Here is a 23,264-nt window from a genome sequence, read left to right on the forward strand (position 1 = left end):
AGCCTGAAATGGTATGTCAATCAATCACTTTACGCGACTGAGAGAATAGAGACGCGTCGAGTGAATGGTCTGTGCGCCGGAACCTGGAGCCAAGGTAGTGCCCCACTCCCGCCACCGCTTTCTAACTTTCTATGGCAAAATCTTGTCAGTGCGATAACTTTTTTGAGTCTGTCAAACAGCAGAGATATCACCAACGATACCTTGAATCCACAGCTTCTGGACGATCCACGACGACAATACCACTGCAAAACCACGGAAACAACAGCAACTTCAATTCCCAAGCTTCACACAGTATCAAGCAGCCATGGGTGTTCAGAAAAAGACTCGCAAATTCGCAGAGGTATGCATCCTTATCGATAAGCAGCGCAAAAGTTGCCCAAATTTCAACATATCCACGACGATGAAGATGGGGCGCGCAAACGTCAAAAGCACTTCAAATGCTGACCACAATACGCAACAGGTGAAACGAGTTATCGGTCGTCGCGATGCCAGACTAAAGGAAAACAAACTCAAGGCTGAGCTCGCTCAGAAGGAGAAGGAAAAGAAGACCATCAACGGCGAGCTTATCCGAGAAGCGCCTCAGATGCCCAGCAACATGTTCTTTCAACACAACACAGCTCTCGTTCCTCCCTACAACGTCCTCGTAGATACCAACTTTCTCAGTCACTCGGTTCAGCGAAAGCTCTCTCTTCTCGACTCCATGATGGACTGCCTCTATGCGAAGTGTAACCCTATCATCACATCCTGTGTGGTAAGCCTCCAGCTCCAAGCTTGAACCCTTTGTACCGTGACTAACAGGTGTTTCCACTCCTAGATGAGCGAACTTGAGAAGCTCGGACCTAAGTATCGACTGGCCCTAAGGGTTGCAAGAGACGAACGATGGACACGGCTTGAATGCGACCACAAGGGCACCTATGCAGACGATTGTTTAGTAGACAGGGTGCAGAAATCCAGGATCTATATCGTGGGTACAAATGATAAGGCACTCAAGCAACGGCTACGAAAGATTCCTGGTGTGCCAATCATGAGTGTGGCGAGGGCAAAGTACGTGATAGAGAGGTTGCCAGGTGCGCCTGACTCCTAGGTGTTCTTTTTGTTGTTTGGGAATGGGGAATTTGCATTTACGAGTTTACGACGCATCGCATAGCTGGGTTCTGGCCAGCACTAATGTCGTTGAGCCTGGTTACTATTTGACAGGGTTGTTATGTGATGTTCTAGGGTAGCTAGGCACAAAATTCAACGGATATTCACCCTCATTCATAGTATATTGGCAAGCTACCTATTCAATTAGATGTCTGGTGTTCACTTAGGCCGTGTCTCTTTTGTTTCGAAGTCGGTTTAGTTGAGTATATAACTCACTTAGCCCAGCGACCGTTGTTGAACTCACCCAGTGTACCCCGGATATAAGTGGCCATGAATCCTGTAGTGACATGTGATTGGGTGTTCATCAGTACCTCACTATGTATTTGCGTCTGACATACATATTAAGATACACACTCACTTTCAAACCTCTGTATCAAACCGTCAAAAACGGTTTACATTAAGTCAGTACTACCCACTGTCTAGTATTGCAGACAATAGAATCGTTCCTCGACCTTCGGATACCTCTCACACCAGCGCATTATCTGACGCAGATGGATTCCAGCCCAAATGATAATGATCAGTCATCAACATCTGAAGCCCGCCAGAAGCGCTCACGCGTTCTTCTTTCATGCGCACCATGCCGCAACTCAAAGTTGAAATGTGATAGAGAGCAACCATGTGGGCAATGCTCCAAAAAGGGACGCGCATCTCAGTGTGCCTATGCCCCAAAACCTGAACGGAAACGGCCTGCCAAAGGCATGTCCGCACGTTTGAAGCGTCTCGAGGGTATGGTGCGGGAGATGATGGACTCTGAAGGTACAGCCCCAGGAACCCATGCAAGTGCTGGAGCCGGGGCAGGATTGGCGAACGGTACTGCTACAGGACCGGACGTCCAAGGCCATGTCGTACACAGCGAGAAAGGGGCAACCTACGTGGGCGCAACGCATTGTATGGCGATGCTGGAAGATGTACGTATTCATATAGGAGTCTGCGATGAACATATGGAGCTGAGACTAACAGTGAGTTAGATTGAGGACTTGAAAGACTACTTTGAGCAGCCTGAAGAAGCGGGTGAGGATCAAATCCTAGACGATGAGATTGATCCTACAGAAGTCATGTTGAACACAAGAGCTGGACCAAGGAACCGAGAGGAGCTGCTAAGTCGCCTACCGGAGAGAAAGGTCGCAGACAGACTTCTTTCGCGTTACTTTGCATCGATGAGTCCTTCGCAACGTTAGTATGTCCCACTAAACACCCACTCCTTTTACTAACAATTGCCAGATATTGTTCACCGGCCAGTTTTTACCAGGCAGTATTCTAAGTTCTGGCAAGACCCTAACGAAGCATCATTGCATTGGATAGCGCAATTATTCATGATGCTCAGCCTTGGCGTCTTTTTCAATAACTTTATCAACTCGAGTGAGCTCGAGGGTGACTCTCCTCTCCCAGCTCAGGACAGGATCCGTCACTACAAGGCCTGTGCTGGATGGGCTCTCGTCTGGGGCAAATACACACAACCATCTTCGGCGACGCTCCCAGCGTTCTTGCTCTACGTCGAGTCATCTTTCCTCTTTAACCGTGCAGCTCAAATGAACTGCTACGTACTCTCAGGCGTGTGTATCCGTCTGATGCTCAAGATGGGTCTCCATAGAGACCCAAGCAAACTGGCGAACATCTCACCTTATGAGGGTGAGATGCGGAGGCGCATGTGGAACATGGCTATTCAAGTCGAACTTCTCGTTTCTTTCCACATGGGCCTCCCGAGCATGCTACAAGGTATAGAAACTGATACTGCAGTACCACGAAATCTAGACGACCATGACTTTGATGAAGACTCGACGGAATTGCCTCTTAGTCGACCACCTACAGATTGGACCTCCATGACATATCCAATCCATAAGACACAGATTCTTCGGGTGTTTGGACAGATCGCGAGACAAGCTCATGCCCTGACACCGCCAAGTTATGCTGAGGTCGCCAAGCTCGACAACTTGCTGCACGAGACCTGGAAGAGTGTCCCATCTTTCATGATGGTACGGCCACTAGATGAGTGTGTTGGTGATCCGCCCGTTCTGCTCATCCAACGTTTCGGGTTGACAGCCCTATACAACAAATGCCGTATTGTATTGCATCGTCGGTATCTCGCAGAGGCAATACCGCAACGTGAGCATGATTACTCACGCAGGCAATGTCTGGAGGGTGCTTTGTCGCTGCTCAATTACCAACACATTATTTGGGAAGCTTGCAAGCCAGGTCACGTATTGAGCCAGCATGGTTGGTTTGTCTCGTCCCTCGCGGTTCATGACTTTCTCATGGCCGCAATGGTGCTTTACCTCGTCGTCAAGAACGAAAATTACTCAGACGTTGGGAGTGACTATGACTGGATGTCGCAGACTGCACCAACGCCGACTAAAGACGAACTAATTTGCATGATCAAGAGGTCTTGGCTCATCTGGGCAGATGTGTCACGAGACGCAGTGGAAGTCAAGAAGACAGCAGATACACTGGCTACAATGTTGGCCAAGCTCGGAGCTCCAGTCGAAGAGCCGGCGAATGCCCTTGAGCAAGCTGTTCCCAGTGTTAATGGTGATAAGGAATACTCTTCGCTTGGGGCTCCATCTGTAGACCCTAGCACACTGGGGTCGATCGGAGGTGATCCGGCACTGCTATCGACTCTGGGGTTGGGTAAGACGTCCCAAGAAAATACGATAGATAAGAGATATGCTGACAAGGATAGGCTCATCAACGGGATCTACATCAGACCAGACACCCCTGGATCTTAATCTGGCAGGAGATGCAGGAACTAGCATGAACTTTACGAATATGGGAACGGAAGGTCTTCAGTTTGATCCGGCTTGGATGGATACTGCAGCTAGCAACATGGACTGGGTAAGTTGCGTCGTGGTCGTTATCATGAAAGCTGTGCATTTGACAAACTAACAATCTCGGTAGCGTTACCTCGACATATCGCTGGCTCACAGTCATGATGCTGGACGCAACGAGGACACTGGTCAGACGTGGATAGAGAGGGCACCACCTTTGGAACAAATGGATATCATGGGTTCAGGAATCTGGATTCCAGATCATCCTGAATCCACTTGAGGATGATCAATCAACATCTTTAGAAGTGTAGTTATAGTTATACTATCCGTAGAGTCGATCATATTGCCAATCTGAAACCAGGATTTGACCACGACAGCTTATCGTATCTCTTGTTGACAACTTGTTGAGTCAGATAGCAAGGTGAGAATGCCGATAACGTTTGAGACAGATTGTCCTCGGGATATGTCACCGCTTCGACAAACGAAAGGGTGGTGTGGCCCTCACGAACCGTTACAACCATCGGGCCATGCAATGCATACACAACATTCCGAGCTAGGTCCGCTTTCTGGGGAAACAAGATCCGGGGAACTAGCTAGCAATCCCCGCAGAGCATTTAGATGTTGATGATCTGGATGAAGCTCACATCAGGGAACATAATTCGAAGTGGGAGAGGATTCAGGCTTCTCATGCTTGACCTTTGTTTCTTCTTTTTGCCAACAGGCAATATTGCCGCAGTATTTGGTGATTGAACAGTCGGCACAAGATCATCATTGTGACAGTATCACCAATATTGCGAAATGGCTGACGTGTTCGCCTTGAAACACCCACCGATAAGCATGTCAATACACGATATGATAACAACTGAACCCAATCCAAAGGATCATGGTGATTACAGGGATGTATGACGTCGATCCGGGGAATTGGTTGATAAAATTAGTGGCGTCGTATGCTCCGCGGAGATGGTCATATCAGTTGCGGCGTCGGGATCCCATCCGTCGACACAACATACACTTGCACAACACCATATAAACAGCACGGAACTCCGGCCGAAGTATATTGTACGTTTGAGAATGTCGGCTTGCAGTGCAATCCAATATTGAAAGTAATATCTATTGATCAGGTCGTGTGATTGCGTTTGATAGACCGCCAATTCGCAATCTGAACCTTCTAGAACAAAACCACGGTTCTAGAGCATGACGCCCGGGTCCGTACGCCGTGTATAGAGCAGGTGACCGGCAAACCACCCCTTAGCCGATTAACCCTGGAGGACCAAAAGGTATTCATGCAAATCAAAGTTGCACAAGAGCAACATCAATCATTGTTGGCAGCGTGAAGTCCCAGCGATGGACTGTTTCGACCGTCTTCTAGACTGGTTCGTAATGAAAAACATCAGTGATTTGGATTGAATAAAGTAAAAATACCCTAAGGAATTCTGAAAATGCCTTCAAGCATCCAATCTATTAAGAAACTGCACAGTCCATTATAAGTCAAGTCAACAATGCTTCCGCCATAGTAATAACCATGACAGTACCGCACACTAGGGGAAGCCATCCGCCACGATGGAGAGCTCTCAACAGGTATAGCATAGAATCGTTTCGTTTCATTTCATTTCGTTTGCGAGTCTGGTGACCAACAAGGGCTTCATCGCCATCCCACGACGCCGCTATCAGTTGCACGAACAAATAGGCAGCTTGATGTTGGACGTGTTGTCAAGTCGATGAGAAATGGATTCGGGTTGAAAAATTTTGACTGGAGAGTCGTGGTACTGCCTGGATACTTTTACCTAATTTGAACGCTACTTCGGCACTTCTTCAACCACCTCCACTTCTATCGTGGGCAGCTTTCTGCCCTGGTCTTTGTCTTTTTGGGGTTGAATACCACCAAATATCTGGCCGCCGGCCAACTGGGTCTCCAGCTCCAAAGGAGAAAGAGACCAAGACCTGGATCATGGACCTGGACCCGGACCTCAATTTAGTAGCGGGAGCGTGCGTTCCTTGTCGGTTCGCTCCCGCGGGGATGCGAAGATCTGTTTCGTTCGTAGAGGGCAGGTAAAGTCATGGATCGTTTGTTGACCTCCCAGTAGTACCGGTATACTGTTCCTCTGCTGGTTGGTACGACCGGCTGCCCGCTTAGATTGATTAACACTCTAATAAGGTTGATCACGGGCAGAGCCTCAGGGTGGTTTTAATGGGCTTGGCAATGGTCGGTAACATTGTGGTTTGATCGTTCATGATGGTGAAGGTGGAAGAAGGGTAGAGAAGAGGTTGGGAAATTGAGGGAACGTTTGTAAGTCAATAGATTAGATAGGTGTATTCTGAAGTGAAAAACAACTGCCATTTACGGGTAATATTGCTGGGACTGATAACTAATAAGCCTGCCCTATCAAAGTTCGGCATGTCGGCGACAAAGCTGAAGTCAGTGCAACTGACCTGTCCAATATGCAAGCCTGATGCTTCAGCTCGTGCGGCAACCTATAACTGTCTTGTGTATTCCGTGCCCAGACAGAGATCATGAGTTAGACCATCCTCCTCTCCGACCAACTCATGCCAGTATGCCTCGGCTGCAATGCAGTCACCATCATGAAATGAGGAGAAGTGAGGAGTGATGAGGTACATGAGACATCGGCTCCCCTCTCCGACCTGATATTGGATTGATGATAGTGTGGAGGAGGTAGTATCGCGCCATACGTGCCAATCGTGGGGGAATCACTGCGCCGCAGAGGCCAAAATTGGAGAGGTCAATTCCATGATGGTCTTGTCTGCTTAATGTGCGCCGTACTGTTAGGTGGTGATGAGGGGTTGATTTAGCAAACAGGTACTAGACCAGGTCAATATCAAGGGACGGACCAGCCGTGGTCTTGTGATACATTCATCAGGCTAACATGAACCGAACAGGAGAAAGCAAATTACTCTAATTCTCTATCTATATGTCCCGGCAACAACATTGTAGATGGAATCGAGTAAAAGCTATGTAATGGGAATGAGGACCGGCGCCTATTGGCGAATGATGGTGTTGGGGTATGGCCGATTCCGCAATCTGGAACCTGGAGCATCCCCGTCGTTTGTCAAATTGTCTCTCATGTCATGACATGGGTGGCACTGCATTTGTCTGGTTGTTGGACCTGGACCTGGAATTCCTTGTTGGACACCAACACCATCATGGTTAAAATGACAATTCAACTCGACGACAGATATGCAAGAGCTGCCGAGATGTTACCCAGATCGGCCGCTCGCGAGTCGAATCTCCAACTCACTTATTATGCAGGGAAATATTAACCTACACCTATCCGACAGTAGGCTGACTTCATGGCTGATACAAACATGGGGCGCTAAATAAGCTTCCATGTCAGTTGACTCCGAGACACCGACCTGGAGATAGCAATACATCAGTGAGTTCTGGGCGATAAGCCCAGTGGCCTGGATCGCCGATTCAGAGACAAGCTTGGACTAATCTCGGTGTGATTGGCCATCCCCGGACTTTCAATCTGTGCTGGTTTTAGTCGAAGAGAGGGTCTTCTTTGAAGTTTTTAACAATCACGAAGTGGGAGACCGAGAAGAAGATGAGCTTTTTCACAGCCAGATGTGAGTGAAATGAGGCCTTCGATGGCGTTGCCGGAGGGGCAAATGGGAACACGAGTTTCGGTGGTATTGCGTCCAAACCTTCGCCTTCTAACGACATCCAGCAGGCTCTCGAGAGGTCAGCTCGTGGTGTAAGATTGATAGTGATAACCTGGAAACAAGGAGGCTCATACCACGAGCAATCAATTTTTGCCCCGATTGGTCCAAGCTTGACCATCTTGGCCGATCCTCTATCCACCTTGACGGCTCCAGAAGCTTTTTCAAGGCGTAGCCGGCCGATTTGAATTTTTTTACCCTTGGCGACCCTGTTGCCGTGCGCGTCTGGCATTGGCTCCAGCTTTCATATTGGGTGGTGAGTTAACGTAACGCCTCTGAATTCCCGGAAACCATTATTTCCATCATCATCACGAGGGTAAGGTAACCTGTACTTGGGTGGTCTGTTTTGACGTCTGTAAATGGCCCACCGAACAACTACGTCCAACACCCATGGGAATGCAGCCCTGGTGCAGGGGCGCCTGTAGGCGTCACCTGGGGTCGAAAAGGCAACATCAGGTCTCTTTATCTTTCGTATCTTGCCCTGTCCTGAGTAAGTGAGGAAAATCTCTTCATTTAAAAGGACGGTCAAGAGTTAAACCCGTTTCATCCGGAAAAGGTACTTGGTGGAAGTACTGATAAGAAGACTCGGAGTGGTTCCGTCTAGGTTCAAGAAGGTTAGAGGAGAGGCAAGGCGAGACAGGTGACTTGCTGACCGAAATCCTAATGGACAAAAAGGGCAACTGTTAATGTACTCCTATCATGCCACGATACCTGTGTCTTGGCTTGGGTCGAACCATCAACAAAGGTACCTTGATAGTGCAGGGTACTTCTGTAGTGACGTTGAATTAAAGATGGCGTTCCTTTCCAATTCTCTTATCAGTCGGTCGAGTCGGTCTCTGCTTGCCGGTCCGGGTGTGGTTATGGAACTTCTGGTCACTTTACTTTCCCATTGTGACGATGAATCCGGTCTTCGTTATCGCTTGGTGCTCCCCCTCTATCCTCTTGCTTCCTCTAGTTTTCTATTATCGAACAAGCCAAGTTGGCGAGCATCCATCCCCAGTTTCCAACCCGCAATCTTGAATCTTGTTCCCCATTTCCCCATTCTTTCCATGCTGTTCTACTGCGCTTCTGCACGCATAGTCATCAGCCCTGACACCCTATTTGTGTAAGCTCTTGAGTGTTGCTGTTATTGCGATACCCCGCCAAATCAGGAACCGTCTTTGAATGAGACAAAGTAAAATACCCGCAGGATGAATGATAAGAAAGCAGGCAAACAATTTCATTCGCTGCCTTATGCTACACGGTTAATCGTCACGCAGACAAACTGAACTGCAGCGTATGCTTGACGCCAAGCTTGAACTAATACTTAAATAAAAGTTGAAAGTAGATTTTCCAGTACAAGTTAATAAGTGGCCAGCTTAGCTCAGACCCCTCATTCATCGTCAAGGTTGTTCTTGATCCCTTCATTCTTTTCGAGCTACTTGCAGCTTTTGTCTTGGCCCTCTCCAGCTACAACCTTTTTGGACTTCATCGACGCCATCATATTTTTGGTGTCGGCCCCAGATCGTACCCACGAGGGCCCTTCGTGTGTGGCTTCATTCAGTGATATCCATACATGTACCCACCGACTGAGTGTGAGTGTGAGGTTAGTTTCGAGGACTCGGCGCTATCTCTACACCTTGGTTGTGATGTCGCATACACCCCCTCGCTATCAACCTGCAACCGCACGCCATAAACCGACACCACCCATACCTTACCATACCATCCATACCTACATTTGAATACCTTACATAGGTATAGATTCTGCTCCTGCTTGGGTTTGCTACGCTGCTCTACTTACACACACCGACCGAAGTCGCAGCCGACCTATCTTATACTTGTACAGAGCCCGGCTCTCGTGTCTATTCGTGAACGACGACTTGACCATATATCTCTTGCAGGAGATCGACCTTGACCGGTGCAACGGAACCCCTTGTTACAGCTGCAAGTCGAATCATCCTCTCGACTCAACCCATCTCAACCTGACTTCATCATCTGAGTTCTCGGCTCTCTTCGCTACGCATCCGAACCCTTTGAAGCTGCGTCGTCGCTTACAGGACCCTGAAAGCAGCACGCTAGAACCTTTTCCAATTCCACTTTCACGCACAATCGCACATTGGGTCAGGGTTGTTTGTTGGATTACCATTGCCTTACCTATTTAAATCCACCTAGGAACTGGGGCGCGCACACTGCACTGCACGCTGAGCGCAAGCCTGGCCTGGCGCAACGCCGCGACGGAGCATCGTGACCTCTTTTTTATTTCTTTTACTGGGGTTTCGAGTTTACTAGTCGACAGTCGCTTTGTTGTGTCCTGTCTGGGTTTCTCTATATTTTCCTCCCCCTCTTCTCTCTCTTCTTGACTTTTCTCACGATCTCCTACTTCTCCCTCCTCAGCTTCGAGCAGACCACCAATACCCTGCTGTCTGCTGGTGGTTTTGGCTTCCGCACCTGCATTGGCTCACCCTCTGATCCACCACCACACTTGAGTTTTTACGTACAGACTGTCGCCTGTACCTTTCAACTTTACCTTTCACTTGGTGGTCATATCTTGTTTTGCCTCCCAAACCGGCATTCCGAGGACCACCCCCGACATAATACCGGCTGTGGCTCTGTTCCGACCCGGCTAATAAAGGCCTTTCTGCCTCCGCTCCGTGGCCGGTGGCTTCAGCCCTCGAGTCAAGTTCCGATCGCGACGTGATATTTTCTTTTTCTTCCCGCTCACACAGAGAGTGCATCAGCGCACTGCTATAGCATGCCCGCTCAACTAAACGGGTCCATGACCGCCAGCATCCCCATTAGAATACCCGGCGACCAGGCCCAGGCTCAAACTCAACCTGCTGTTTTTTACAAGCAGCACAAGCATTCCAGATCTTCTTATTCCGATTCTTCTCCGCTCGCAAATTCAAGGAACAATTCTTTAACCTTCCGTCCTTATAAGAGGCTCATGTCAAACCCAGACAAGACGATCGCTGTCATCAATGCCAGCGGGCGACAGGCTGCGTCTTTCATTCGCGTCGCTACTGCTGTTGGTTATCATGTGCGCGCTCAGTTGAGAAATCTCGACGGTGTCGTCGCTGCTGAAGTTTCGGGGAATCCTAATGTTACCGTATTTGTTGGCGAGCTCTACACAAGACATCAGCCCTCTGAAGCAAATCGTGATGTTACCAAGCACGGCCCGCTGGCCGGTGTCGGCGTCAACTACGACTTGATCGCAAGTCTGTTCCGCGGCGCACAACTCGCCTTCATAAATACAACTTTTTACGGCGACGAGATTCAAATCGGAAAGGCCCTAGCCGACGCCGCTAAGCGCGCAGGAATCCAACACTACGTGTACTCATCCATGCCTGACCATGGTGCTTACAACCCCGAATGGCCCTCGTTGCCCCTCTGGGCTGCTAAGCATGAGGTCGAGCAGTATGTGCGCAAACTGAGAATACCAGCCACTTTTGTGTACACTGGTATCTACAACAACAATTTCACCTCCCTTCAGTATCCCCTTTTCTGCATGGATCTTCAAAAGGACGGCTCGTTCAAATGGCAAGCACCTTTTCATCCTGACGCCAAGCTACCCTGGTTAGATGCCGAGCACGATGTTGGTCCTGCAGTCCTGCAGATCTTCAAGGATGGACCAAGCAAATGGAACGGAGAGCGCATCGCACTTGCATACGAATACTTGACACCCAAGGAGGTGTGTCGACTCTTCTCTAAAGGAGTTGGCCGTCCTGTGCGCTATGTGCAAGGTCCCATTGAAATCAAGGTTCGAATCCCTGAAGGCTACCGGGAACAGCTCGTCGGTCTGGAGAAACTGTTCGACCCGAATCAGAAAGATCCTCGGAAGCAACCGCCTTACTTCGGTGACCCCAAGGTCGAAGTCAGTTGCCCAAGCGAAGCCTTGGAGTTGTGGGAAGGCCCTCGAGGTATCGAAGAATACGCACGTGAGATGTTCCCCATAGAAGAGGAAGCAAATGGTCTCACATGGATGCTGGACGATGATGCGAGTGACGATGAGGAGGTGCACAACACAGCAACCCACGTCGAGCAACTGAGGATCCACGACGGTGATGATGATAGCGACGACGATAATGACGACGATAATGACGACGGCCTTGTCATAAAAGGTCGCAAGCGGGACGAGGAAGAGTGGTTAGCATAATGGAAACCCATGGCGTCTGGATCTTGGCTAAAATACGACATCAAAAGCAGGAAAGGGGTTAAAAAAGAAGAGTTAGTCCATGGGAATCTAGAAGCCCAGTCCTGAGGCGATTAAGGAACGGAGCAGACCTGGCGACGCGGCATTGCATTTCGGCAGGAGTTGTGTTTTTGGAGAGGCGTCCCTACCGGCGTAGGTTTGGTCTAGGAACCTAAACGATTTTATTATGACTTGTCAATGGATGAAATAAAAGTAACGAATTACCTCTGCCCTCAATTTGTTGTGCGGTTAGCCTGTGGTGTGCGTTGAAGGTAGCATTTATTTGTGGCCGGGTGATGCTCGTGCAACTCGGCGAGACTGAGATCCGATACTAGCAGACTTGTTGGAAGTCTCTTGCTTGGAGGCCACCATCAATCTAAATGAAAGATGCTTGGCTCAAATGTCTGAGTGCTCTTAAGTAAGACACATCCAACAACGAGCTGGCAAAAGAGTGCGTGTCGATAAAGTGAACATGACGAGGGATGGCTGCCTCGACGTAGCTGAAATGAAACAGGGAATTCAGCTGCTTCTTATATGTGATTATCTTAGAACCAGGAATAATAGATTAATAAACGGCCACCTCGTCATGCATAACACCACTATGTTTATCTGCCCCCTTACATCAAGATGCTGGTTTGTCATAACAAGGTTTAACAGTATATCATGGCAACACCATTCACCACCCCCGCGTATCCGCCCTCCGTACCGTTGAATGTGGCTCCCATGTCAGAGCGCGTGGGGTTATGTTTATTCTAGAGAGATTTGCTTTGTGAATGGTTATCATATGTGGCACTTCTATGCTTTCTTGGTGAAGTTCAGATCACATCGCAAGAATCACACAAGGACGAGAATTGCTACATTAACTACCCCGGAATCAAAGACTTGCCAAGATTATCGCCACGGCGGTCGAGTTACACGCCGCGTGGGGGAGAAATCCGGGGTGACAAGGGGATGAACTCTCCGTTATCTAGCATGATTAGGGGCAATGCAAGAGAGGGTGGTCAGGGTGTTTATCTGTGATGCCTCTCCTTATCTATCAGGACTCTAGATCCAAGATCAAACGAAGCTCTTCAACAACGAAACAATTAAAGCCAACTTATTAAGAGTTAAAATATAGTCAACAGCGAGTTCCATTCTGTGCATATTAAACAATTATGGCAGAGATCAACCCAAAGAATTGTTCTATCCGCTCTAATCATGACTCCAGGTGCTCGAACACAGGGATATCACATGCCTCACCTGCAACTGATAAGATACACAATTTGGTACAATATTTCCTATCAAGGCCGCGGAGTTGAAGCCGGATATCCAGAGGTTTGAGAAGGTATTCAAGGCTTGATCAAAAGTACCCTGGGTCGTTGAAGGCTAATCGAGCCTCTATGATATAACTCAGGCGAGGGGATAACTGCAGCAAATGTGGTAAGACTCTTGTCACCGATATATTTTTAAACTTGATGTATTAATCCTTGCTGGATATTCACGATAATGAAACTACTGCTCTCTTTAAGTCAGACTTATGCTTTATAAAACTCTATCTTCCATCCATGTAGAGTCAATACTTTATATCCATTCACATACACATAGATATTATAAAAAGAAGGAAACCAAATCAAAGTGTTGACTGTATGACTAGCTACACGCTTAAGCCCACTATCCCATTCTCGAGTTTCATATTGCAATAAAGACACACCGAAGGAGAAAAAAAGCAAGCAGCTCATAGCTCTGATCCAGCACCACCATGGCAACATGCCCCCAAATCGTGCCTTATCACATATCGTTTGTATTTAGATTATCATATGGTTGGGCCGGCCAATTTTGCGACCTTTCAGCCCCTCATGGACTGCCTTGATTATGTTGTAGTGCTCTTCGAATTCGTCGCTGGTGGGATTGCATTTGATTGTCCTGTTGTTGACTCGCAACTCTTGTGGGATATAGGGGGGCAGTGCAGTCCCTTCCCGGGCGAACCGGACGATTCTCATTCGAGCAAGGGCGATGATGAGTTCAGTGTTGTATTTTTCAACCCTTGCCCTCTCACATTTGTCCCAGTTGACGATCGCGGACTCGATGGCCTGTGCCTTTGTGACCCCTTCCTTGAATCGTACAAACTCAGCGCCCACAGTTAGGCCACCCTTATCTTTCCAGCAAAGCTTAAAATCTTTGCCCTCCGAGTTTGATTCAAACTTGGCGCTCATGTAGGCCGCGGCCTGAGCCATCCGATGTGGGTTGGTCTGAAAGGTCTGTCCTCACTTTCGCTTTGAGGGGGTGATGGGGAGGTTTTCGACAAAATATCCAACAGGTACCGACGTCTCTTGGATCTTCTTTTCATGCAAGGTTGGCATTACGACGATGTCGTCATCTGAATTCCAGAGATAGAAGACTTTGTCGAAAACCACTTTCGGAGATTGGCGGTTTAGAGTGTTGTACTCCTCCGCTCTTACTCTTTAATTTCTATCCCAGTTGACGATGGCTCCTCCAATTGCCCGGCTTTTGTCATCTCGTCTTTGAGCTTGACAAATTCGACAAGGACCTTGGTGCTCCCCGGTATTTTCCATTCAGACAAGGTTAAACTCTCACCCTTCTGGCTCGGATTTGAATTCTACACTGAGAAAGGCGGGAGCATTGGCTACCCAGTGGTTGTCGTCTTGCGTGGTCTGACCTCGTTTGCGCTTTAGAGGTGTGATAGGCAGGTTGTCGGTAAGTTTCCCGACAGGCACGGAGGTCTGTCCCAATTTGTTCGGAAGGAGCTGTGGCAGGGATATAAAGCTATCATCGGAGTCCTAAAGTTGGAATGCTCGCTCGAAGAAAGACTTTCGTAGTGCGGATGAAATAACTTGGTTATGGCGAGCAGTTGCTGGCCGCGTGTTACACCATTCTTGCAAGAGGTCATTGAAGCTCATCTTTCTCTAGTAGTGTAAAACCTGCTTCAGAAAGAATTGGTTCATCAACCACTCGAGTTGCAACCACCTCAGTGTCAGCCGCCATCTGCTGCGCGTTGATGGGATCACGGAGTGAAGGAGCGTTGGGCAAGTTGATGCTGTTTCGTTTATAAATAGGTAGCTTTTGGCCTGATAATTGAACATAAGTTTGACGCTTGGATTATTTCAGAGGAGTTGTAACCTTAGTGGAAGAGTATTGAGTATGCGTTTGAGCGAGGGTGCGTTTGAGATTGTATAGATCAACTGGTAGCGGTAATACAGAGTAGGAATCTGTGCGCACATATAATGAATGGTGTTGAAGATGTAGAGAAGAGAAGATGGTTGTATTCCGGTTATGTATTGCAGTCGCATTGAGCCAATGTGAAGCTATGCATGTGCATCTGCTATCGTTGAAGCGGTTTCTTTGCATGCTCGCAATAGAACAATAGAATAAATGTGGGACTGTTCGAACGAGAATGGTAGTTTGTGTAACACTCGTATGCATAGGTGGCGCATGGGGATGCCACTCGCACCTCGACCTGATTTCGATCCCTCACAAGAATAGACGCGGGATCCTAGACGTCGCTGATTTTACCGATACTGGTCTCAATAGGGCACTTCCTCTAGCAAAGAACCAACATTGGATGCCATCAAACAAGACCCTCTATCAAGAGTGGTTGAAAGAAACAGGCCAAGAAGATCACTGATTTAGCTGTGGTCGACTATTCGCAAGTCTCAACGATGAAAGGACATGGAAGTGCTTCCTTGAAGCCAGAGTTTGCGCTGCCTGCTGGCTTTACCGATATAAGCACGGAGAGGAGAAGCACCCAGATCTCATTACTGATGCAAGGATGCACGAGGTCATCCCGAGGTATGCGGAAACCAGGCTTGTTAAGAACCTCAATCCCGGCAAATGCAATATTTCTTACATCATAGGGCCCAGATATGCGCTACCCGGGCTGCTACCTACACTTGAGGACACACGGCGCCGAAAACAATAACCCAAAGTATAAGAAAACAGCGCAGACGTGGGTGGAGGAGGGGCACGGCGAGTATAATGGGACATGTCGTGTCGGATGGAAAGGCTGGAGGGAGACAGCATCAATATGCCCAGCTTGCGCTCGACAGCCTACCAAGAAGAGTGTGAGGAATAGGTGGAAATTTACGGGGATAGACCGCGAGTATACCATTCTCGTGGCGTGGCGCGCCGCGCGGAGAAGAGATATGTCTTTGTGCTCTCTTTCAAACCAGGAACAAATGGACAAAACAGCCGACGAGGTCGATGACGGCGCCCCCCGACATTGGAACCGATATATACGCTGTCCACATTGGCGCTGTCTATACACGCAAATACATTGTCCTCTCCTCCCTCACCGTCTTGCGATCTCGACAGACATCAGGTTTCCGGTAGCAGACCACTCTCTTTGAAGGCCAAGGTGCCTTAATAGACTTATTAAATCATCGTATGACAGCATTATTCTCTCCACAACAACTATGCAAGAGTCGGACAGTCCCTGCTATACCTGGCGGATTGCTGTTCTACTCCTCAAATGGCAGATCTATCACCATACGTTGGGCTGCTAACCATTTAGCATCTTCCTCTGCATTCAGCGTATAGAGCGGTACAGAGAGGAAAAGGCCGAGACTTATCAAGGATCTGAAGTGAACTAATCAAAAGCTCTCCTAAGCTTATACGAAGTTTACCTAAGAGTATCCTAAAGTTACCTAAGTATTCCGTTGCTTATGATCGTGGTTCCGAGCTTTCTCAGTAAAGTTTGGAAGATCCAAGTTCCCCCATCTACTCTCGTCAAAGAGATTGAGCTGGTTTGGGCACGCCCGTGCCACTGTTGAGAGATATACCATCACGATCTGTTCTGCGATAATTGTTGCAACAGTATTGCCGCGGGCAACGCCATCGCCAATCTACCTACCTGCTCCTCAAACATGGGGCCTGAGAATAGACGCTCAGAGCAAGAAAACCCAAGGCCTAACCATAAGCGGGGAACCAAAGAGATGGGCCAGGCGCAACTTCACACAAACAAGACCCTGATGCTAACAGGCTACCGTCGTCCTGGGCGAGGGAACGCGTGCCTCTGCCTAGCTTGACGTAACGGTATTCCTGTTTTGCTTAGATGAAGAAGAGGATGAAGAAGAGGATGAAGAAGAGGAGGAGACGGTAGACTGGGTTACATGACTGAGGCTAAATGCACATAACCCCCAAGAATCTACCTCAATTTATGCCCAATGGTCACATCCCCGTGATGCTGAAAATTGCCGAGAACTAATCGGAAATGTACCAGCATCATCGCCAATTCAAAAACCTGGGCAGATCGACGAACACCACAGTTCCACACCAATTGCTTAGGAAGAGAAATGACCAAAGTTGTGATTGAAGTCTTCCAAAGACTTCAAATCGGAGATTTCACGAAAGCATTCCTGGGAAGCATCCCCGATGTGGTGATGAAGTTCGACCTACAGAATATCCCCTGCTTGTTGATAGCAGCTTCAAACTCTGGGGAGTTTACGTCAATATTGCAATGCGAATTGACACGGACCAGGCGATTGGTGTATACGTTGGATCAAGTGTCGCGTATAAAAATTACATTGGGATCAATGGACGTGTCAAGCATCACAAACGCCAGTCACGCAGGGTATACGATGATATTCCCGACTACAAAAGATCAAGTCATTATCAAGCGATATGTCAGGAGGATATTGAACCAAACCTCCGGATCTTATCTCTTTTTGAGGTAACCCCTACCACCAATAAGCTACAACAATCGCAGAGCAGGTCATGATATTGTTCTTATGAACAATGCCATCTGCCAACCCCGTTCAGAAACAATTAGCCCTTGACCTTCCCGTATTGACACCAGGACTTCCAGACTTCGGAGAAATAGGACTTAACCGTGCTTTGCCACTGGCTCAAAGCCAGCACTGGATGCCCACATCTCAGAAGCTTCATGTTGAACGTCTAAAAGAAACCAAGCAAGTCAATCAATCCTTTAATTGTGGACGCCAAGGTAATGAAAGCTGCGATGACAAAGGTTGGGTTGGGTTCACCCGGTATATCAGGGACCGGTGTGACCAACGCCGATGGGATTCCTGCACGGTGTTTAGAGAGAAAAACCGTCGTGACAAGACCACAGACGAGGTCGATGCAGGCACTCCTGCACTTCAGAGGGAGTGGCTGGCTGCTGGAAACACTGATGTGTGTCAGGAGTGTGGTAAGGGAAGGGAGGGGGGAGGGAGGGAGGGAAATTTTATGGGCTCCGGGAGAACACAAGGTGTAGAACTTGTTATGCAATGGCGAGCTACCGGTAAGCATGGGATGGCAAGGGCGAATTATCTGGTTAGGTAAGGGTTGGGGGGTTTTCTTTTGTGGTGTAGGTGTTTTATTGTGAAGGAGGACGGAGCTGAAAACAATGGGAATGAGGAGTCATGGGATCGGAAGTGTTATGGGTCATATCAATGGAGTAAATAGTGATAATAAATGGCGTATTTTTGGGACAATAATGTCATAAAACTACTTATCCAAAGTCACAAAGTGATATCATAAGCTAAGTACATGATACTAACATCAATGGAACATCAAAGGAAACTTGTTAATTAGCCTCCTTTGTTCCCAACGGTGCCTCCTCATCAGCAGTTGCACCAGCGTGACCCTCAGGGAGAGCGTTGAGATCATCTTCGTGAACGTCGAGGTCGCGGAATTGAACATAAAAGCACGTCCCGGCAATGACGGCGAGGATAGCAACGACACCATAGTTCCAAACAAGAAGAGGATCGGCTGCAAGACCAACGAGAGCCTGTCCAAGGGCAGCTGAGAAAGCTGTCATGAAAAGCGCAACAGCCTGAACCATGGAACGCATGTTCTTGGGTGCCTTCGAGAAGGCATACTCAAGAGAAGTAATAGAAGCAAACACTTCAGAGAGAGCAATGAGAACATAGCTACCGGTTTGAGCCCAAACATTGATTTCCACGGCTGCGCAATCTTCACCAGAAGCATACTTACCGCACTCGGACTTCTGGTAGATGTAGTGCTGGACAACTGCAGCCCAGATCATGGCAGCAGCTCCGGTGAAGAAACCGGCCGTGATCTTCTTGATAGGGGTGAAGCGGAAACCAGCTTTTCTGAGGGCAGGGTAAATGAAGAAATCATTAAGCGGAATGAAGATCAGGAGAGCGAAAGGATTGAGATTCGAAAGAATGTCGTTGGGAACGCCATGGCGCTGCATCACGGCCGCCTGGGAGATGAGGTTATTGTTGACTAGTTACCTTAGTTAGTCTTCACACAATTCATCTCTATAGAATGATTAACTTACTCTGATTATAGCAGAGCCAGAAAATTGGGTACCAGCAGAAGACAGCGCATGCATTGAATCCTCGGCTGAGCTCGTCGACCCAGGCGTCGTCAAAGGTCATCCATTTAGGACGGGTCTCGTGGCTGAAGTTTGAGGGCTTTACTTTCTCCCAAAAGTCATCTTTATGAAGATTCTTCCATGTAGCAACTGGATTGATGCTCCAGCAACCCTTCTGGGCGAGGAACCAAGTCTTAAGTGCCTGTCCCAGGACGGAGCCGCCAGGAGGCCTTCGCTCATACTTGTGGCGGTTCAACCACATTACGAGCGGACACAGACAGAGCATGAACGTTGGCAGTGTATAAGATAGCCAAAAGCCAACTTCCTTCTCCGCAAACACCATCTGCGTCGTGCGTTAGTATTAATTGTGACATCTGGAATCTTGGACATCAACACCAAACCTCACCACCTCACACCAACAACCTCATTTTCGGGATGAAGAACACAATTTACTCACCGTCACTTGCCCTACCAAAGCCCCTACGTTGATACAGAAGTAAAACCAACTGTTTTAATTAGTTTTGAAGTGTTTGTTGTGCCGGAAATACTCACAGATACACCCTTTCGATCGTCACAGCAGGGTCGACGATAACGCGTTCACCAGACTTGAGAGTCTTAACATGCATGTACTGCTCACCAAGCTGCTCAACGATGAGAGGATTGACGTTAGGTTTGAATCCACCAGTACCGAAACCAATGACAATGATAGCAATGATCATGGCGCCAAGGGCACCACCTTGATTGCCGATAACGGGGGGGATGGCAGACATAATCAGGATGATATGACCGATGATATCGATCCCGAGAGCCCAGCTGATGGTTTTATAGCGACCCCAGTACTGATCAGCAATATAGGCACCGAGAAGGGGCATAAAATATTGCCAGAACTGGTTGAAGGTGGTGATTCCGGTCGAGGCGCGCTGACCCATGCCGAGAGCACCAGGCTGTTCCGGGTCAGCACCCGTGGTAGAGCCTTCGGGGAGCTTCTGCTGAATGAAATTGGTGACTTGATGGGTTAATATGACTGAACTTCTGTTGTTGAGGCTGAGTGAAAACTTACACACAACGGTACAGCCATAGTATGAGAAACTATTAGATGAGTCAGTCAAGAACACCTTGCCAAAGGCTCGGGAAACCCCTTACCGTTCACACAGCTCGATAAAGGCGATACTGAATAGCTTCATAGGAATCTTATTTGGGACTCGGCGCAAAGTGTCTAGTTCCTCAGCAGTCGGAAACTGACCATCTGGTGTGACACCACCAGCGGGGGTAACAGCTCCCGCATCTGCAGTGGCTGGACGAGGGTCGGTGGCGATAGAGGCCCTCTTCTCGGCAGAGATAGAAGCTCGCTTCTCGTCAAGGACTTCAGCTCGGAGACCGGCCACGGTGATGGGCTCGGCGAGACTGTCTCCTGCAGGCGCCATGGTCGTAGGTGTGCTGATCTTTGAGACCGCAAGAATGAGACAAGATAGATGCCAATGCAACAGTAATCTGTAAGACACTAGACAGAGACGTCCGTTACGGGCAGAGGTGTTTTATATCTTCTAGAGTGTCGGACAATGCTACCATAATGGACCTTGTACACCGGATAGCACCGAGTACGATCGGCATCGAATAAAAAGCCAGAGGAAGGCAATTAGACAAAGCCAAGACGCCAGATCTGACGAGAAAACGCGAGATATGCATCTTGGAAGTCAGGAGGATGTATCAACTGCAAGGATGCAGTGAAAGAAGAAGGTCGTAATTGCTACCTACTATAAAAGGCTTGATACCAGGAGCCTCACGACAAGGGTGGATTCCTTCTCATCCTGCCAAGATATCTCATGCAGTTTGATAGTCGAGACAGGATTTCACGGTCATCAAGGAAGCGATGTGCATACTGTTGGTTGGGCATCTTATACCACTGTATGTACAATCTAAACGCTCCATGTTAGGATGAGGTTGAACTTTTGCAGTATACTAGTCTCACATTTACTTGGCAAAGGCAAAAAAGTTCTTAGTAGCGTCCTTTAGCTTGCCAATGCAAGCCAATGTTCGGGAAATTTATTTCTGCATCTGGGCGATAGGGTCTGTGTGAGACTTCAGATCGCCACCTATGTTATGTACATAAGCTAACATTTTGAAGCTCTACAGTCGCAATATTGCATCAATGAACTCATAAAGAGTTGTGCGGCTTTCGCCTCTGGTAGCGAGAAGCTGATAAGGACCAGAGTATCGAGGTATTGATGCCTTCGACTTGGCAAACCGTATAGTCCTTATCTGTGGAATCCAAGTTAGGATATGACTCCGACAATGCGACACAAAGGTTACGGAGCTAAACTCAGTATGCATCTGAAGCAGTCAAAACGTTCCTGATTAGCCAGCCTGCAGCCGTACCGTGATAACGATGATGCCAAGACAGACACTTGGGGGGGCTAGGTGCTGGTGGTCGTTGCTGGATCTTGGCATAAGAAGATCCATGGAACTTTAAGAACTTTTGTAAGTCTGGGCATGATAAATGGGGAACAGATAAGTAGGGGATGGTATGGGATTTGCGTGTTGCAGTCGGTTTAAGGTTGTCTGGTCGGCCATGATAAGGGTTCGTACCAATGGGATACGAAAATTGCTCCAGGGCATATTACTGTACTATGACTTATACTCAAAGATTTACTAGTCGATGGTCCTTCCTGGCTTCATGCTACCAGGAGGTGACAGAATCTTCCTCGAAGGACCACTGTAGGCCAGTATCGTTGAATCAAGATATCCCTTGAAAGATACAATGACATTTTTGCGCCCGTCACCAAGGACATCTACCGTATTATCTACCAGACCACCACACGAGACCATCTCCAGCTCTCTGTTCTATGGACTGCCACCTTCCTATTCCCGCCTAATCGCCCCGCACTACAATAATCCTTGAATGCAGCTTAATTTAAGCTTCTTTCAACGAGCAATGATCCGCAGCAATTCGATTGGACAGGATCAGTACTCACCCATCCAGAACTTTCTGATTGCCAAGTCGCCGCTTCCGACAACATGATCAGAGAGACAGTCCGGAGTAGTACTTTGTTTAGCAAATGTAATTTGCTTAATATGGCAGTTGTGATATAGAAACTATGGTGAAGCGGATATCATCGGATAATTGATGCATCGACAGCCTGATGATGTTTTAACACAACAGCGGTTGGTTCTGGCAGCTTCGTCACAGGTATCGTACTCTCGAATTATTGCAAATATCATGAACCCCAAAAGTCCGCATATCTCGCCAGGTTCGGTAGTCAGGACTGGACGTACTAGATGTTACATCTCTTTTTATGTTCCCCTGTCTTGAAGAACGATCCCGTAAAATCAGTGGTTTCAAGCGTCTTGGATGACCATCGGTTTCCCGAATTAGCTGTTTGTGCCCAATGAGGTCTGACTTGCCCGACCCTTTATACTTCAAAGAATATCAAAACTTCTCCGGGAATCTTGTTTTGTTGTCGTTATAAATAGGGATATAGTTTTGCATTAATGACCTGATCTCTATGTCGGAGTCTAGCAGTAAGCTGTTTTCTGTTCCTCCTCCTGTCGATAGTAACCGACAACTCTGACGTTAGATATAGTGATTGCCATCGTAAAGTCTAGGCTTAGGGAACAACAGCAAGTATTGCATAACACAATTCGCATTGCCGAATGCAAGCTCCGGACTCGTGGAGCCAACCAAAAGGCACTTTGCCAGCTATAATTCTAGATCATCAAGAATGGTCAGATATAGCATATAGTGTACATCTATGTCTTCGTACAGAACTAACATGTTGTAACAATACTGCCAATGAGTCAAGTGATCACTTCTTGCCTTGGAGTTCTGTTGACGCAGACTGTTTTACTTGAGGATGGCACTATGAACTTGATGGGGTTACCGATCGACCAACTCTTCGATGACCCGGGAAACGACCTCATATGATGAACAACGAAGAAGAAGAAGAAGAAGAGTTGGTACACCCAAACAGCAATACAACAACAGATAATGGGCCACCAGACTCCACCAATTTGTTGGCAAGCCGTCAATGGACATGCAGCTGTTGATAGCGAGATACCAGTTGACAAAGAAGTCGACGCTCTACTCAAAACAGGTGTCTTCTTCTGATAGTACCAAACAACAGGCGAGCCTGAGCGACATAGCCACCAATATTGTTTTACCAATAGCCATGGTCCCAGGAATCCACCAACCTATTCAACGACTCGAAACTCTGAACATCGCGAAGGTCTTCTCCACCAACAT

General features: G+C 48.0%; 4 protein-coding genes across 4 annotated transcripts; 2 read left to right on the forward strand and 2 right to left on the reverse strand.

Annotated features, from left to right (window-relative positions):
- The first annotated feature begins 148 nt into the window (after positions 1-148).
- Positions 149-4,280, forward strand: FOBCDRAFT_258710 (uncharacterized protein). Its single transcript, XM_031177058.3, has 8 exons — positions 149-340; positions 461-751; positions 815-1,067; positions 1,567-2,051; positions 2,112-2,316; positions 2,365-3,768; positions 3,821-3,972; positions 4,036-4,280. The coding sequence occupies exons 1-8, from the start codon at positions 305-307 to the stop codon at positions 4,183-4,185; spliced, it is 2,976 nt and encodes a 991-aa protein (XP_031048191.3). The 5' UTR covers positions 149-304; the 3' UTR covers positions 4,186-4,280.
- Positions 4,281-10,016: 5,736 nt separating this feature from the next.
- On the forward strand, positions 10,017-11,997 carry FOBCDRAFT_24693 (NmrA-like family-domain-containing protein). Its single transcript, XM_054703877.2, has one exon. The coding sequence runs from the start codon at positions 10,312-10,314 to the stop codon at positions 11,710-11,712; it is 1,401 nt and encodes a 466-aa protein (XP_054559852.2). The 5' UTR covers positions 10,017-10,311; the 3' UTR covers positions 11,713-11,997.
- A 1,535-nt stretch (positions 11,998-13,532) lies between these two features.
- On the reverse strand, positions 13,533-13,961 carry FOBCDRAFT_198948 (uncharacterized protein; the record flags this gene model as incomplete). The annotated part of the gene is made up of 1 exon (XM_031177066.2): positions 13,533-13,961. The coding sequence occupies one exon, from the start codon at positions 13,959-13,961 to the stop codon at positions 13,533-13,535; it is 429 nt and encodes a 142-aa protein (XP_031048199.2).
- Positions 13,962-18,268: 4,307 nt separating this feature from the next.
- On the reverse strand, positions 18,269-20,448 carry FOBCDRAFT_198949 (POT family-domain-containing protein; the record flags this gene model as incomplete). The annotated part of the gene is made up of 7 exons (XM_059608935.1): positions 18,269-18,648; positions 18,679-18,933; positions 18,989-19,367; positions 19,482-19,530; positions 19,577-20,048; positions 20,085-20,113; positions 20,168-20,448. 7 exons carry the CDS (start codon positions 20,446-20,448, stop codon positions 18,269-18,271), a joined length of 1,845 nt encoding a protein of 614 aa, XP_059464485.1.
- Positions 20,449-23,264: the final 2,816 nt, after the last annotated feature.

Source organism: Fusarium oxysporum, chromosome III, assembly GCF_013085055.1.
Source record: "Fusarium oxysporum Fo47 chromosome III, complete sequence".
NCBI lineage: Eukaryota > Fungi > Ascomycota > Sordariomycetes > Hypocreales > Nectriaceae > Fusarium > Fusarium oxysporum.

Bases quoted from the DNA above. Each gene is read 5' to 3' on its own strand.
- FOBCDRAFT_258710 (XM_031177058.3), top strand. From the start codon at position 305: ATGGGTGTTCAGAAAAAGACTCGCAAATTCGCAGAG. The intron at 341-460 runs GTATGCATCCTT...AATACGCAACAG, and splicing joins AGACTCGCAAATTCGCAGAG to GTGAAACGAGTTATCGGTCG. The intron at 2,052-2,111 runs GTACGTATTCAT...ACAGTGAGTTAG, and splicing joins GTATGGCGATGCTGGAAGAT to ATTGAGGACTTGAAAGACTA.
- FOBCDRAFT_24693 (XM_054703877.2), top strand. From the start codon at position 10,312: ATGCCCGCTCAACTAAACGGGTCCATGACCGCCAGCATCCCCATTAGA.